The 18,811-nt window shown below is 34.2% G+C and overlaps 1 protein-coding gene across 25 annotated transcripts in view; it reads right to left on the bottom strand.

Annotated features, from left to right (window-relative positions):
* Positions 1–18,811, bottom strand: part of PARD3 (par-3 family cell polarity regulator) — a 689,179-nt gene that overhangs the window by 299,043 nt on the left and 371,325 nt on the right. For 19 of the 25 annotated variants that reach the window (XM_036017299.1, XM_036017347.1, XM_036017963.1 and 16 more), the window contains 5 exons: positions 17,760–17,885; positions 16,054–16,436; positions 11,906–12,045; positions 8,809–8,937; positions 6,593–6,631 (listed from right to left, as the gene is read on the bottom strand). In XM_036017299.1, the coding sequence (XP_035873192.1) occupies positions 6,593–6,631; positions 8,809–8,937; positions 11,906–12,045; positions 16,054–16,436; positions 17,760–17,885 (817 nt within the window). The remainder of the gene's footprint in view (positions 1–6,592; positions 6,632–8,808; positions 8,938–11,905; positions 12,046–16,053; positions 16,437–17,759; positions 17,886–18,811) is intronic. The other 6 variants (XM_036017500.1, XM_028506903.2, XM_036017919.1 and 3 more) reach the window with 1 other exon arrangement.

Genomic DNA, 18,811 nt, shown 5'->3' with positions numbered 1-18,811 from the left:
CTAAATCAGTTGTGATCATTGTGCAATCAACCAACAAACAAATAATTGAGCTTCAGGTCATGCCTATTCTCGAGGTGCTTACAATCACATGACATTTAAATAACTACCAGAGAATTTTAAGACTTAATGATCTTAAGTCTTAAGTACAAAGAATGGCAGAGGCCCTAGAATCAATTTTTTAAAATTAAAACTTTAAAATATTTAAGAACCATAATGGTATTGCATATAGACCAAGAACAGAAAAAAAGACACAGAACAAAGTAGCTTTGGTTGTAGGTCCTATTTTTCATCATTTTGCATATTTCATGTCAGTCCCTTCTAGCCTAAAAAGTTTCTGTTGAAAAATCAACTGACAGTTATGGCAGCTCCCCTGTAGGTAACTAACTGTCTTTCTCTTGTTTCTTTTAAGATTCTTTGTCTTTAATTTTTGCATTTTAATTATGATGTCTTGGTTTGGGTCTCTTTGTGTTCATGTTTGAGACTCTCTGTGCTTCCTGGACTTGGGTGTCTTTTTCCTTCAACAGGTTAGGGAAGTTTTCAGTCTTTATTTCTTCAAATAGTTTCTTCATCTCTTTCTCACTCTCTTCTCTTTCTGGCATCCCTATGATGAAGATGTTATGCTGCATGTTGTCTGAATGATCCCTTAAACTATCCTCAGTCTTTTTTCTTTATACTGTTCTGATAGGCTGTTTTTCTATCTTGTCTTCCAAATAGCTGATTCCATCCTTTGCTTCACCCAACCTACTGTTTAATTCTTTCAGTGCATTCTTCTTTTCAGGTATTATAAACTTCACTTCTGACGGCTCTTTTTATGGTTTATGTGTCTTTTTTTATGCTGTTGAGCATCCTTATAACCATTACCTTTAACCTTTATATGAGAAATTACTTGCCTCTATCTCATTTAGCTTCTTGAGATATCTCCTGTTCTTTCACTTGGGGCTTGTTTCTTTGTTTCCCCATTTTGACTGCTTCTTTGTGTTTATTTCTATGTATTAGGTAGATCTGCTTTGACTCCCAATTTTCATGGGGTGGACATATCTAGTAGATGTCCTATGGGATCCAGTGGAGCAGTCTCCTTTATCCCCTGTGTAGGGTACTCCAGTAATGTCCCTTGTGTGGGTTATATGGGCCTTCTTCTTATAATTGAGTCCTAGTTGCTAATGGCCCACTCATGTGTGAGATATCAACCCTCAGGCTGGCTGACTGTGAAATTCAATTCTAACCATGGTGTGCCAGCTGCCATGCAGGTGCTGACCACATAAAGAAGAATTCACCTCAGCAAGTTCTGGTGCCTGCTGAGATCTCCTTTTGAATATGCCATTTGTGTGAAAGACAAATACCATATGATCTCACCTTTAACAGGAACCTAATCAACAAAACAAATAAGCAAGCAAAATATAACCAAACACACTGAAATTGAAAACAGACTGACAGTGAGCAGAGGGGAGAGGGAAGGGACTATAGGGGAAAAGGGTGACAGGTTTACAGGAACAATTATAAAGGATACATGGACAATAACAGGGGAGGGAGGTGGGGAGGGAGTTGGGGAGGGGTGAGATGAAAAGGCAGAAAACTGTACTTGAACAACAATAAAAAATGCTAATAAATGAATGAATGAATGAATATGACACTTGTGCAGTTTACTGGATCCTGCTCTGTATGTTGGCTCTGGGCTTCATTATAGAGACTCTGTGCAGGCCTATGGCAGATGTTCCCTGTGACTTGCCCTGGGCAACATGTTGTGCATTACAGGCAATCAACAATTGTGGCTTCCTCTGCTGAGCATGGGAAGAACCAAACTGTGCACCAAGGCCAACTAATACCAGCACTGGGCCCAAGGTCAGGTCAACAAAAGTCCCAAGGCACCCTGAGATCCACCCCTTCCTGCATCCGTCTGTCAGCTGCCTGTTAGGCCCAGTCACTAAAGAGACTCTGTCCAAGTTAGAGAGAATGCAGCTAGTGGATTTCCAGTGAGAAAGAAGTGCTTGCTGGTCATGCCTCAGGGAAGAGAGTGGGTATAGTCCTCACCCCAGAGACACAACACTTAGTCTGTCCCAGATTTTGTCCCGACCTTGGCAGGATAGAGCAAACAGAAGCCAGGCAGGTGGGGCCTCCAAAGCCCAGAGGTGGTTATAGTGAATCTCCTGGGAAGGGGAAGTGCCAATCAGGTTCATAGGAAAGCAGGGGGAATGGCCCCCAACCCAAAGCCAAACAACTCAGTCACCAACACCCGCTGAGGTTTTCTAGAACTATAAAATATAAGAACTGATAAATTCAGTAAAGTAACAGGATATAAAATATATACCAAGAAATCAGTTGCATTTTATATGCCAATAATAAACTATCAGAAAGGAAAACTAAGAAAACAATCCCATTCACAATTGCTTCAAAAATACCTACAAATAAAATTAATTAAGAGTGTAAAAGACCTAGACTTGGAAAATTACAAGACACTGAAGAAAGAAACTGAAGAAAATACAAATAAGTGGAAGCATGTACCATGTTCATGGATAGCAAGAATTAACATCATTAAAATGTCCATACTAACCAAAGCAATCTATACATTCAATGCATTTCCAGTCAAGAAAGATACCAATGGCATGTTTCACAGAACTTGAACAAATATTCCAAAAATTTATATGGAACAAGAGCAGACCCCAAATAAAAACAGCAATCATGAGAAAGAACAAAGTTGTAGGAATCATGCTACCTAAAGTCAAACTATACTACAAGGGCACAGTAATCAAAACTGCATGACACTGGCATAAAAACAGATACACAGATCAACAGAACAGAAGAGAGAGCCCAGAAATAAACCAATACCTTTATAGTCAATTGATATTTGACAAAGGAGGCAAAAGCATACAATGGAGTTAAGATAGTCTGTCTAATAAATAGTGTTGGGAAACCCAGACAGATACATGCAAAAAAATTAAATTAGACTGACTTCTTACACCATACAAATAAACTCAAAATGAATTACAGACTTAAATGTTAGACTCAAAACCATAAATATAATGGAAGAAAACATGGGCAGTAAAATCTCAAATACTTCTTGTAGCAGTATTTTTTCTGATATAGCACCTTGGGCAAGGGAAATGAAAGAATAAACAAATGGGACTACATCAAACTAAAATGTTTTTGCACGGCAAAGGAAATCATCAACATAATTAAAACACAACCCACTGAATGGGAGAACATATTCACCACTGATGCATCCATTAAAGGGTTAGTATCCAAAATCTATAAAGAACTTATCAAACTCAACACCCAAAAAACAAATAATCCAGTGAAGAAATGGGCAAAAGACATGAATAGACACTTCTCCAAGAGGGACACACAGATGGCCAATAGATATATGAAAAATGCTCAACATCACTAATCATCAGAGAATGTAAATTAAAACCCCAATAAGGTTTCACCTCACACCAGTTAGAATGGTCATCATCAATAAATCAACAAACTACAAGTCCTGGTGAGGATAGGAAAAGGGAATCTGGTGAGAAAAGGGAACCTCCCTGTATACTGTTGGTGAAAAGGCAGATTGGGTAGCCCACTCTGGAAAGCAGTATGAAGTTTCCTCAAAAATTAAAAATGGAACTTCCTTGACAGTGTTTCCACTTCTAAAAATATATCTGAAGAAACCCAAAACATTAATTTAAAGAATACATGCAGTACTATGCTCATTTCAGTGTTATTTACAATTGCAAGATTCGGAGGCAGTCCAAGTGTCCATTGGTAAATGAGTGTATAAAAACACTGTGGTACACATGCACAATGGAATACCACCAAGACAAAAAATAAGGAAATCTTATCCTTTGTGACAGCATGGGTAGGCCTAGAGAATATGATTTTAGTGAAATAAGCCAGTCAGAGAAAGACAAGTACCATACAATCTCATTAATTTTTTTGGAATCTAATCAACAAAATAAACTAACAAACAAAACAGAAACAGACTCCTAGATAGAACAGATTGATACCTGTCAGAGGAGAGAGGGGTTGTGGTGCTGGATAAAAGAAGTAAAAGGATTAATAAAAAAAAAAAGAGAAGAAAAGAAAAAAAAAAAAAAAAAAAAAAAAAAAAAAAAAAAAAAGAGAAAAAAGAAAAAATAAACTATCCTAGACAGAGACAACAGGGTGGTGATTACCAGAGGGAAAGGAGGGTCGGGGAGGTAGAACAAGGTGTACGAGTGAAAATGGTAATGGAAGGAGACTTGACTTTGGGAGATGAATATACAATACAATATACAGATGATAGATTGTAGAATTGTACACCTGAATCCTATTTAATTTTATTAACCAATGTCACCAAAAAATTCAATTAAAATTTTTTAAATAAAAGAAAGCCACATATGCAAAGATGTATTTTAAAAAGAAAACATTTGTAAGAAGACTCTATGCTTTTTGAATTTACTTGGAAAACTCTCATCAGAAAAAAATCCATTTGTAATTGGAAATCAGACAGCATGCATACATATGGCACTTCTGTTGTCAAGGTGTCTGAATTGTCATTTTCTCTGGCATGCTCTCATGAGTACACAGGCTGGAGTGTGATGGCAGAGTGGATTGGAAAGGACCTTGCAATTCTCAATGGAATAAACACCACACTTAAAGCCCATGCTGCTGCTCCCCTTCAGTGATTGAAAAGTTCAGAGCTAATCATCTATGTCCTCATTAGGACTGACTAAATTTTTTAAAGAACATACCTATCTGTACTGCTTATAGCATCAATTTTCCACCTCAGACAGTCTTAGACAGTAACAGATGTAGTTTATGTATGATGTTATTCTGTTTTCCAAAAAGTTCTATGATACTAAAACTCTAACAACATAGGAGTGGTCTTTACCCAGGATCACACTGTAAAATACTTTCATCATCTTGCATTAATCTTGTAACTATTTCATTGTTGGTTATTCCTCTACAGAAGTATACAAACCCACACGGTCACACACAAATTCTCTAACCCATCTATTACCTAATGGACATCTTGACTGCTTCATGCCTGCCTAGCATTCACTTTCCAAAGTTAACACAGGGACTTTTACATATCTTCTCTCTATATGTTTTAGGTTTAATTTCATAATCAACTGGGATTTACCTTAGTGTATGGTAAGAAAGAAGTAACCTAACCTTTAAAAGTGAATGGCTAACTGCTTTAAACGTTAATAAAATCCATACTTTACCACTATTTTGAAATGCCACCCTTAACATACATACAAACATCAGGTCTGTTTCAATCATGCTATAGCATGCTATTTTAAGTATTTTAGCTTTACAGTACTTTTTGTCATCATTATTGTCTTTTAAAATAGTATAAATCACTACTGTGGCCACATTATTTTTTAGAATCAACCTGTTCCATTTCCCTCACCTATCAACTCACCCACCACACATACAAACACACTCACAAACACCGCTGTGATTCTGATCAGCTGTCACCAACCCATTGATTTCAGAAATAAAAAATTAAGACTATGAATTTTCTACATTCATAGCCCATACTCATGAATGTGTAATGTTCTCAAGGTTGTTTATGGATTTTCCTCTGAGGGCTGATTTGTTACCCATCTGTTATTATGAAATAATGAAAATAACATTTTGTTCGCTTATTAGGCTCAAATTTGTTTGTTTTAAATGCATAGAAGAAATCAAACCTGTTAAATATGTTACTCAAATTCTTCATATTTTCACCTTTTGACAATTTCTGAAAAATATGTATTAGCATCACCCATGTGGCTATGGTTTTTGTTAATTTTCTTTCTTCTTACAAGAGTTTAGGAATAAACATGTTTTATGTGATGTTGTTTGATGTGCGAAAGTCCTAACTATTATGATTTCTACCAGATGATATTATATGTCAATAGAACACCTTGTCCTTTTTTTTTTTTCCCCATATAGGGAATCCACACTACAAAACACTTTCAGAGACCACTATGGCAATTCTTACTATTATTATGTTAGTATTGCCTCCTAGAACTCACTTATTCCTTTATCCCCAGTCTGTATTAGGACCTGTCTTCTAAACAGAACAAAACTAGATTTGCACTTAATTTACACTGTGAGTTCTTACTTTTATTAAATTAGCCCATCCCTTATACTATGCTATAATACTTCATAATAAATAAAATACGTGTTAAGACAACTAGTATATTTAGCCTAATTACTGACATTTTAATTTTTTCTGATTATGATACATTTTTATTGTGCTTTTACCCTATTTTTTCTGTGCATTTATCAAGTTTTCTTTTTTATTCTTTTTTTCACTTTGCAGCCCAATACTTTACATGTATGTTGAACTACTAGGCTCACCAACTTTTGGTCCCTCTTATTATGCAGATAATAGAAAACTAATCTAATCTTTCTCCCTTTTTTATCCCTGTATGACCAAAAATAATCACAAAATATTTTATATTTGGAATAATAGCAGTAAATCACCTTAAGATAAGACCACTTTGGAATTTAATAAACTTATGTAATAATCTATATGAGCCAGGAAGAGGGAGGACAAGTTAACTTTGTATTTAATTAGTAAGAAGTTAGTTCCATTTATCTTTCAAACATCTCTGTATCCTACAAAAGACAAAGCTCTTACCGTTTCTTTTGGAATCTGCATCTGGCTTGGCTCTGCATTCTAGAAGAATTGAAGAAAAACATAAATACAGACTGACCAAAGCCATCTTCATAACACAGGGATACAAAGCTTTACTCCAAAGGAAATTTTGCTGGTTTGTAAAATCCACACAATATATAAGGGTGATTATATTCTGGCTAATATATTATTCTGTCTTGTAAACTTTCACTGATCTCATAGTTCTTGTGTGGGTGTATGTTTTAAGAAAACTGTCTCGGATATAAGTTTTTACTTGCTCATTCACAGTATAGTATCAATTTATTATACAGAGGAAAACAAATCTCACCAAATGGCTTTTCTATTCATAGCAGTGTTTTTAATTTATTTGTAATTTTCCTAACTAAATCTAAGTTGTAAGGTATATTTTAATTTGATAGCTAGACCAGATAATATCAGTGTGAACCAAAAGAATCAAAATATTAATTACATAGGTTTTAAATGTGATTTTTTTCACATATTGTAAGGTAACTTTGTATCAAAGGTTGATTTATTTAAAAGGCACATATTGATAAAGTACAGAGAAATTATATATGGATACCCCAAACAGAGGAAAGCACTTTGATAATTAGATGCAAAGATCATTTTAAATACCCCTCTTTAAGTTTTCAGAATTTTATTCATTTAAATCTTGACAAGCAGCTGCAGCATGAGTAACAGACTGATAGACTACTGGCTCACTCCTTAATGAAAAACTCACAAGCAATAAATTAAATAACCAAGAAAAATAAGTAGGCAGCAGAAGGGAAAACAGAAGCCTGGAAAATCAAAATTGGACAAGAAGAACCTGAATAACTTAAGCGGGTTGTATATTGGCACTAACTCTGGAAAGGCTGCCTAAGAGCAGCGCTGAAGCTTCAGCAATCTGACAATGCTATTCCCAGTTCACGTACACTGAACCAAAGCTTCCTCAAATCACATCTAAATCTCAGTTTTAAGTACTAACTTACAACTTTTTAAGACATCTGCAGGTTTATGATCAAGTGGCATTTTAAATACAAAATTGGCTAACAGTGAGGGGAAAGAGTAACGATTAAACATTTTAAGACAAATTAAAACATTTTTATAATTTTTCAAAATCTTCTTGAAATAAAAGTGTTCACTTTTCAGCTTTATCAAAATCTGATTTTCACAAAGTTACAGAAAATTTTAGATCTGTAGTAACCACGGGATGGAATATTCTTACAACTAAAATTTATCTGGCTTATAATAAGGAACATTATTCACCATGACATATCCATATTTGACATATTAGCTTAAGAGATTTAGGGCTATAGGACAAATTTGGGGCCTGTACCCCTAAAACCTTGCCACTTTGGTATATTTGAATTGTTTTTTAGATAAAGCTGGAAGGTAGCTGAAAGAGATGTCAAATGACCCAACTAGAACCTATTTTGAAATATTCAAATATCACTTGTATTTGAAGTAAAACAATTCTCATCACATCAAAAGATAAAGGAGATTCCTCCAATTATGTTGATTTTATATATATATGAAACTTAGCACTTTTGCAGAAAAACACTTAGAATTATGTCAATTTAATACACATACTTCCTTTGCACCAATACTAAATACCCCCTGTAATATTTAGATGTGTTGATAGATGCATAAAAAGTAAAACAGTTTGCACACAAATGCCTTTTCATTTGATTTATATCATTCCAAATAATGTCTTCATCAGTATTTAATGGCCATGGGGCTTACTGCCACTCAAGTCCTTTTATTTTCAGTAACAATGTTTAGCAATGGTACTCTTTTTCATACAAAAAGCAACCATCTTTATTTGGTTTAGCTACATGGACTATGCAAATCTGAAATAGGAAGATCTGTCACATGTATTGGAGAACATGGCAAGCTTTCAACAATAGTCTTTGAAGTGACAGTGACGAAATCATCTCTGTATTCAATCAGTCCCTCTGAACTTATTCAGCAACAAACATTTACTGTCCTAGAAGATATCCCTACAATCAGATTTTTAAATACCCTTATATTCAATGTTGTAGAGATCTATTTCTAAGACTGAGAAAATATGAGAAAAGAATGCTTGTATTAAGGTTGAAAGACATAAAATATGGAAACAGTTTGGATAATGTCTCAAGAAACACTGGCCACCAGGAAGCTAGCCCAGACCCCTGGCTCACGTGAATCAGAAATCTCTCATCTGCTCTAAATTTACACACCAGTTCCCTTGGGTGGAAGGCATCTTCTTGGCGAAAGACCAGAAGGCTCACAGTCCCTTCCATCTTGGTGCTTCTCAACAGGGAAACAACCTCCTCTTGGGATTTGCCTGCTAAATCTACTCCATTTACCTAAAACAAATTTTTAAAAAAGTTTTCAGCTGCAATCCTATGCAAACAGATAACAGAAGAAAAGACATTCTAGAACTGATCATATCTGTGATAAAACATAACTCATTTCATAGTAAATTCTGAAGGATCTGGTAATCACCAGGCTTTTGTGGTTAATAAAGAAATGCAGACCAGGTATCTAGAAATGAGACAGGAAGTAGTAAATCTTTTAGTGCTTATTAATAAACCAAAAGCTACAGCCACCAGAGCATTAACAAGTAACAAGTAATAAACAAATATATCTCAAATGTCAAGTTAATACAAAACTTCCTGGCTCTCAAGTAAGATGTCTTGATGGCCTTCTACAGCATAGGTTTTCTTACCCCCAAACAAAAGGTTGTGGCTTTTGTAGTGGATAGAAAAAACAACTAAAAATATTTTGGTATATTTTAATTTTCAATGAAATTTTACCAAAACTTACAAAGATAACCATTTTTTGTGGGGGCGGGGGGCAGATGATGGGGGGCAGATCAAACAAAAAAGAAAAAGAACTCATGGACACAGACAACAGTGTGGTGACTGTGGGGGAAGAGGGACTGGAAGCAGGTATAAGGGTGATAAATGGTAAATGGAAAGAAATAAAATTAAAAATAATCTATTAAAAATAAAATCAAAACAAAGAAAAATTAAGATAATCTTTTTAATCCCTGAAAGGCTAACATTAAAAGAAAAATCTCTAAAATAATCATAATATTTCTGAGGAATAGCGATGTCTCACCTTAATATTTTTCAATGTTTTAAGAAAATTCTACCAAAATAGAGATTTGAAACAACCAAATTCATCATTTTTATTTTGTATGAAGTATAATAACATTACCAGAAAACACTACATATTTAACAGAAATGAGAACAGAATTTACTTTTAAAAAGTAGTCTACCATATTTTTAGACAAAAATAACATTTTTGTCCAAGGCAATTAAGTACATTATTTAAATTATAATATCAAAATCTTCCTGTAGTTAGAATATTTTAAAATCTTCCCCCATATTAAAAACCATTTTCTATAACTCAATATACCAATATTAAGTGACTTCAGAAAATAGGCAAGTAATAAAAGAGTTAAAAAAGCAAAAAAATTCTAAATAATAAAAACATCTTGATATTTTTTCTATATGCTTTCAGATATCCAGACACTCATAAAAAATAGCCCACAGAACTACCAACATTGAATGGATACATGTATAGATGCTAGTAATTACATTTAAAACATGTGAAATGTAGTTTCAGTTTTAAGAGGAAGCTTAATAGCTGTAGAAAAATAAAATCTAACTGAACAAATACAGGCCTCAGGCCACTCCCGTTGCTTAAAAAAAAAAGTCTTTAGGATGTGTTGAAAAGAAAATCAATTTTGTGATGAAAGAGCAAATTAAAAATAAAGTAAAAACCTTTAGAAAGAAAGAATGTGGGAAGTTGGGGTAAATTCAGGGAGAGAAGGACATCTGGGACAAAAGGACAGGTTTTCTGTTTTGTTTTTGAACTTAGAGGCAAAGATTCAAGCCCCAACTGAGACTCACTAAATAAAACAAGCAACAAATACAAACCTGAAATAATACTACTGTTGACCCTTGAATGACTAGGTTTAAAACACAAGTCCACTTACATTGATATTTTTTCAATAAATTAGTACAGTATTGTAAATGTGTTTTTAAATCCTTATGATTTTCATAACATTTTTTGTCCAGCTTACTTTATTGTAAGAATACAGTACATAATACATACAACATGAAATATGTGTTAGCCAACTGTTTATGTTATTAGGGCTTGTGATCAACAGTAGGCTATTAGTAGGCAAGGTTATGGGGAGTCAAAGCTATACTCAGATTTGACTGTACAGTAGTCAGTGCTGTTCAAGGGTGAACTGTACACAATGTGTACCCCTAGGAAAAGTGGCCCACTTCAGAAACACCTTAACTTTTTCTTTCATTTAGCCTCTTTTATCAGTGTTCATTTAAAAAATGGTGTCATGTGAAGAAGAAAAAAGAAGCACAATTTATGTAATATAATCCCAAAATGAGACCATGAAAAAGTCCAGAATTTATTCCTTTGCTCCATTACTTTTCAAGAAATCTTTAGGTGAGCTTAACCTGTAGAGTTCAAAACTACACAGGAAAATATAAGTAATGAAAAAAGGGCAATGCCATAAAAATTTAGGTTAACTAGTTAATAATTAGGAAACACAATATCAACTATGTTTTCTGAAGAAAACACTAAGAAAAAATGGCTGATAAACTATACTTTTACTCAATATTTCTCCCATTTCCATATGCACATTCACACAAACATAAATTTTGTATATTTATGTATGTCCAAGACATTTTCAAAGACCAATGAACTGAAACTCATGAGGTACAAAAAGGAACTTTTGAAAAACTCTTTTTCCCCCCAGTATTTGATTTTTATGTCTCAATTCATTTTCTATGCCTTCATTTGAACATTTCATTGTTCCTCTCATTAAGACACACTGGTTCACTTACTTCATCTGTCTCTGTTCTGAATACAAAATAGACAGCATTTCTGTATTACCAGACATAAATTTAAAGCCATCTAAAAACATAACCTAATAGATACACATTGTACTTATATAATGACAAAATGTTATGGTACCTCATAAATCAAATGCCTGAATGACTAAAATTTTCAGTATACCAAACAAAAAAGGTATTTCTCATCCATGGACTTGGACAATGGTGTGGGGACTGACTGTAGGGGCAGGGGGTGGGCTGAGCAGAGGAGGACAAAGGAGGAAAAATTGGGACAACTATAACAGCATAAATAAGAATTTAAAAAGTAATAAAAAATTTAAAAAAGCAAAAATATTATCTTATGATGCATATTTCTGCTAAAATGTTTCATATTTCATAACAATACTTTTTAACACATATTTCAAGAATTATGGGACACTTGACTTAAGTCAGAAAAGCCACTCACCTCTATGAGTCGATCTCCGGCCTTAAGCCGGCCGTCTTGGATGGCAGCCCCTCTGGGGAGGATGTTTTTCACATAAATTGGAGCTGAGCCACCTATTGTTACATCTCTGGAAGTGATGCTGAATCCCAAACCTTCTGTACCTAAGTATATAGCAGGAAAAAAATAAATAAAATGAGATGTCTTAAAGTTTACAGGCATAGTATACATAAAGGATCTGTTATTATTCTCTATACCAATATTCCCTGACATTTTGTAACTTTCCTACATTTCTTCTAATGCTTTAAAAGTTGTAACAGATTTTTCAAAATAGACCAAATTCTGAAAGGTTTAAATGGTTTACATAGCAAAATTCCTGGTTTTACAAAGAAATTGTAATCTGCCTAAAAACTGGTGAAAGATAATATACAGATACATAAATATAGATACTAAAGTTTTTAAATTGGTCTAAACATTTGATTATGAAAATAAACTTAACTTCTCTATGATAAAAAAACAAAACAAAAAACTTCTGTTAAAACCCACAGTACCTCAAATAGCAAATATTTTTGTAGAATAATGGTATCCAAATTTGACAGGTAGGAAGTGAAAGGGAAGAGAAATGTTCAGAGAGATGAAAAAAATTAATAAAGAAAAAGTTTTCTAGAGATAGATAACAGAATCTCCCCAAATTATAATTAGCACACAATTTACTAACAGGATAAAATCTATTATATTTGCCTACTTCTCTTCTAACTCACCTAAATCTGACCAAAAAAAAAGGCAAAATACCTAGTGAAGAGCCCATCACAGATCATAGCCACCAAGTCTGAGAATCATCGTATCATATTTAAAGGTACTGAACTTAATGAGGTATTTAAAACACTGTGCTGGTTTGCATTTTTCAAATGCTAAGTTCTTTGTCAGCTTTCTTGACAGATACTCGTACAAGCTCAGTAAAGTGTAGAAAAAGGATATATGTCACTGAACCAACACACAATAGGCCAAAATGAGCTGAGAAAAAATGGGAAGATAATTTCCAATGTATCAGAGAATTTTTATAGCATGTCTACTAATGATTAATTTCTATTAAAGCTTTTTAAAATGGCACTTAAGATACAATAGGTTCCATGTAGGTTAAAATGGTATTAGGACAAATATTTGCTCATTACAGGATGAATAAAAAGATGTATAGAGGTGCAAAATGCATAGAACTTATTCATTTGATGCAGCCATCAAATGAATACTATGCTAAACACAAAACTATAAGCAAGAGCACATGTTCTACAAGTAAACAAACATATATGGGCAAATAAATGTGAATGAAAAATTGTGTTAAAGAAGAAACAAAGTAGAAGTGAAGAATATAATAATGATACTTGCAACAAAGTAGAAATGAAGAAAATAATAATTGTAGCTGTAAATATTTTCAGTTCAAACAAAACATTCTTTTGCTGCAAGTATGAAGTCACTTAAATATGCCTGGACTGTTAATTTTTTAAGTCTTCTGTGAAGACTTGAATGATATATGAAATTTTCCTAATTATTCTGCTGGGACTTTTCCATATGTCTCTGTGCTTTCATGAAACTCTAATGACTTGTAATAACATTTATTAAGAAAGAATTCTAAATTATCCTCCTTTTACAATATTAATTTGTATCAACTACAAAGACTGACTGAATCTTAATACTACTAAAATTTCCACAATAACCCTTAAACATGTAAGCCAAAAGTTCAGGCAATGACCTTTAAAAGAAAGATACATAGATATCAAATTTCATTTAGCAAAGCCAACTAAATATTTTCCACTGACTGATACAAATTACTGATCTTTTCTTCTCAATTAAAAAGCTAATTTCTATAAAAGAGTAGGGCATTTGAGAATCCCAAAATGGCAATAAATATCACAAAGTCATAACTATGGAAGCAACTACATAGGGGCTATGCTATTGACATAGTTTCAAAATTATGCCTAAGAATCATTATAATGATGGCTTCCCTCTCTTTATATAATTTTTTAATTCACCAATTTTGGAGAGAAAGGATGAGAGACAGAGAGAAAAACGTCTATTTGTAGTGCCACCTATTTATGCATTTACCACTCACTCTTCTATGTGGCCTGATCAGGGATGAAACCTGCAACCTTGGCATATCTGGATGATGCTCTAACCAACCAAGCCTCTCTTTTTCAAGTCCTTGAAATTGACCTCAGTTCTGTCAAAGCATGTCGAGTCACTTTGAACTGAATTTAAAATTTAACATCGTCATGTCCTATGTTTTTGATGTACTTCATTAAAAATGTTAAATGTAACATAATTGGTAAAAACATTATCTGTTAACTATAATGAAAGACTGTTCAATTCTCATACAATCACTATTTAATAATTGTATTTAGTACTAACCAAAGACAATCAACATTCTTCACTGTTATTTATAGTAAACTATTTTTATGTAAAATATTTGTACTTATTGGCAGGAACACACAAGCAATTTCTGCCTTTTGTCATACATTCTTACAGTTAGTAAATTATAATCAGGATAGATCTGTGAAGCTCTATAACATTTAGATTACTCAATATCAGGAAAATGTTTTAAAGAAAATCGTTAGTTGTAATTTTCTTATTTTAATTGAGCATATTCTTTCTAAATTAGCTAGTATAAAATATAATCATATCTTTTAAAATGTTATTAAAATAAAAGTTTATTTTAAAATTATTCTTTTAATGGCAAATAAAAATTCACTATTTAAAAAGTTCATGTTATAAGTTGCTAAAATAGAATGGTGTCAAAAACTGTAATTAACTGAATAAATACGCCTATCTTAGTGTAAAAAGGCAAAGATATTTATGAACTAGTATCTTTATGACAATGGTCAAGTAAAATATTTCTCCTTTGTTGAGAGATCCCAAGTAGAATTTTATCTTTTATACAACTCTATTTGTGCTGCTGGATAAGTTTTTGCTTAAAAACTAGGGCCTGTCATTTGAGTAGAGACAAAGAAAGAAAGAGGATCTGCTATTTCTTGTTTAGGAATTAACAGAGCTAAAAGGGGTTTATGCTGATACGACTCTGTGTGTGTAAGAGGTTTCAGAAGTGGAGTAAAGCTGTCAGTTCCTGATCATGTCAACCAAGTATTTGGAGCTTAAAAAACCAGTAACCAGAAATATGGCATTTGTGGTTCACGTAAAGTTCAACAAAAGAACATTATTTGGAAAGGAAATAGGAATCTCAAAGTTTACAAGCTTGTAAACCCTACACCAAATGGAAAGAAAAATGATCTAAATGTCAAGCTATGGAATGTGCTAGTAGGAAACTAGTGCCAGAAGCAGCCAGGGGACATGAGGAAATCAGTCAACCTCTCTTGGGTTCATTTCCATCTAACTGCAGAAACTGGCCGAAACCATAAAAAAGAAATATTTGTATAATGACACCATTTTGAAAGATACAATTTAAAAACAGGTCAAAATGATCAGCTAAAACAGATGATGGATAGCAAAAAGTGTATCTCGATGCCTGGAGAGGACAGCCACTGGAAATCAGAAAACCAAGTGTAGCATCTGCTCTGAGTCATGGGGGAGGCCAAAAGGTGACAGTGTGCTGTTTCCCGTACACAAGGATCCATGGCCTACAGGGCAGGGACACTTAAAGAAATAAGCTGATATAAAGTATATGTAATAAAGGGTTAGCAAGGTCAATGATTAATTCCCCCGTCACCTTAAGAAAGGGAGGCAATGTTATATTCTGGAACAATGGCCTAGCTTCTCCTCATTCTATGGGCCACTGACAATGTCAAAGGAACTGTCACCTAAATGGTGAGGTTGACATGGAGGACCTCTCCAAAGTCCTTATCAGGTGGGGTGATCAAAACAGTCAAACCCTTACTCTTGAGTTTGAATGTGACATCCTGAAATCATTTCCCTTCACTTAAAAATTTTGCTACAGTAGTAATTGCTACCTTCTTCACATAAATTTATGTTTTAAAGCCTTAATGTCCAAACATTTGAATTTTTATGTAGCAAAATGAATCAGAAAAGCATAAAAATACATTTTAAATACTTTTTTTTAAAGTCATATCACTTCTTTCACATAAAGGGATAAAACTTAGATGCTTTGGTTTAGCTGGTGGAGTTTTAGAATAAAACCCATCAAACAAAGATAAGATAGGTTTTACCTTTCTTAAGCTGGATATTCAGCCTCTTGCCTATTTTTTTGGTGTTATAACCACTGCTTACACTTGTACTAAACACACTTTGTGGTGCTGGGGCTGGAGCTGCCGGTGGTTTTCCTGAGGGCTGTGAGCTCTGAGGTAGTCGTGGGTGCGAGTCCATCTGCTCAGCCTGGGGGGTCAGTTTGGGCACTCTCTGTAGTGCCTGAAGCCCTGCATTGTTCACACCCCTGTTATCAATATACTGGCTGTCAGGGCTGAAGCGGCTTGAATAGTAATTGTTCTTCTCACTTTGGGAGAGTTGTTCATATTGCTCTTTATTTGCTGCAGGCACCACGTGGAACCAAATGGTAGGTGTGCGCATGGCTTGGCGAAACATATGTTGTGCTCTAGGTTTGAGAATGAATAGAAAATTAGCAAATTAAGACTGGCAGATTAAAAGATATTATGAACTTAATTGAGTATACTAATTAAGCAACAAGAAATGACACACTTTGTTAAAACCGAAAAACAACATTCTGATATCCCATTTATCAATCAAGTTTGCAAGCTCTGATAGAAACATAGCTGTTTCTCCAAACATAAATTTCTTATCCTCTAAGTAAAAATAACAGAATTACTACTATAGGTAAAATACTGTGCTCTGAACTATAAATAATTAAATAATAGTTTTAAGTACAATGATGATATTATAATTTCAATATTAATAGAAATTAAATATAATCACCTCTCTACATCACCCAATACCGCTTTTAAAAATCATAAAACATTTCTTTACAGGGGACCCATTTGAGTTTTTAAGGAAATAGTTAGAAATATACAGAAAAAAAATAGAAAGCACATTATGTATCTGCCAAATTAATTCATGTCTGTGTGTGCAAAAATCCTAAGAACACCAGTACAGCCTCCATGACAAAGAATGTTAGGTGTTGCTGGCCTGGTGCTACTCCATGTCAGCCTGGGAAGCTGCTCTGTCTCATGCTAGTTCCCCAAACCTTATGATTTCTGTTCACTCTTGTCTTGTTTAATTTTTTTAAAGATTTTATTTAGTTTTAGAGGCAGAAAAGGGAGGAAGAGAGAGAGAGAGAGCAATGTTGTCGATGTGAGAGAGAAACATCAACCAGTTGTCTCTTGTACTGGAGACTGAACCTGTAACCCAGACGTGTGCTCTGACCAAGAATAAAAGTGGCAACCTTTCATTTTGCAGGATGACATCCAACTGAACCACACCAGTCAGGGCTTGCCTTGCTTTATAAGAACCGGATAACTTTATCTTTTTAATTGCGTAAGGACACCTAAATCAGGATAAAGAAAATCTAAGCAGACCATAACACTGATTCAAAGGAGCTTTGTCTGCTTATTTGTACTGAGACATTATGTGAGACAAAGCTGAAAATGCGAGTTAAAATATAATACAAATAGTACCCTGGTAAATCTTCCAAAAGGTGAGGAAGTAGCAAAATTGAAAAGCCTAAATTGGGCCCCTAATATTTTAAAAAGGACACCACCAGTCAGAGGGCATTTTACAATACAGTTTAATGGTAATAACTACCCAGAGTTTGATTAAATGTTTAAAAGCTACATAATGATAGAAAATACTCCTCTCCAGGACAAAGACAGAGACCACAGACATGTTGGGGAAAGCATTTCAACCACGGCTCTCCATCATGCCTACAAGAGGATGGTCATCAGTGCAACCAGCATGCACTTACTGTTCAAATCTTCGGTTTCGGAGGTCGCCGTCATTAATCCTGACGATGCAATCATTCTCATGAAAGAGGTTTTCTTGTTCAGCTTTCCCACCTTTCTCCAATCGTTTCACTAATAACCCCAGGGTTCTGGAACAGTAAGAATGCAAATCATTACACATGCATTATTTCTACAGTGTGCAATGCCCCACTGCTTTAATGCTATGCAGTATTTATAAAGACTTCCTAATACAGGGGTGTATTAAATTGCTACTTATACATTTTAAAAATAACATAACAGAAAAACTAAAACAGTATAAATGGTGTGTAAAAGGAATCCTTTCAAATAATGCAACAAATCGTTTCTGGCTTGTCAGTATTATGTTTCTGAAACAAACCATATACTTTTCTGTATGCTGAAAAATGCTTTCACACAGAGCTCGCCTGATGGTTTGGTGGCTATTACAGTGTGGGACGAGCCTGTACCTGTGCACAGGTCTGGCAGGTTTCTGCCTTCAGCTAGTTGGTACACGGCTGATGGCAACCTTCATCTTACCAGGGAAGAAAAGGTGAGGAGAAAAGACTACCTCAGCACAATGTACATTTGAGAAGCAAAATAGGAAAGATTTGAAAATAGAAAAGGCACCATTCTTGGCATCTGAATTTGATAGTGCCTAATATTCTGAATTTCAGAACTTGTTTCATTTCCCTAAAGTAAGTACTTTGTTGCCATTATTCCCATTTTAAGAAAACTAGAAGAAAACCAATAACAAATTCAAATAATGCCATACATTCATCTCTTTAACTATACTCAAACATCAGACTGAAAGAAAAGCCTGAATGAACGTGTAGAGACCAATATGGAGAGAAAAATAAAAATTACTAGCATACTTGGTCTAGAACACTATTTGACTGACAGGAAGGACATTATACATCTCTCAGAACAAACACCAAAAACTTTCTATGATCACAGTATAAAGAATGGGAATCTTTCCCAAGTTCTAATGCTGTGATTTACTGGATCCTTAGTATATATTTTGTATCACAATCATGCTGAAATTTTTATGAGCTTATTT

Source organism: Phyllostomus discolor, chromosome 1, assembly GCF_004126475.2.
Source record: "Phyllostomus discolor isolate MPI-MPIP mPhyDis1 chromosome 1, mPhyDis1.pri.v3, whole genome shotgun sequence".
Taxonomy (NCBI): Eukaryota; Metazoa; Chordata; class Mammalia; order Chiroptera; family Phyllostomidae; genus Phyllostomus; species Phyllostomus discolor.
The sequence above is the reverse complement of the archived record's forward strand: the minus strand, read 5'-3'. Positions and strand labels throughout refer to the sequence as shown.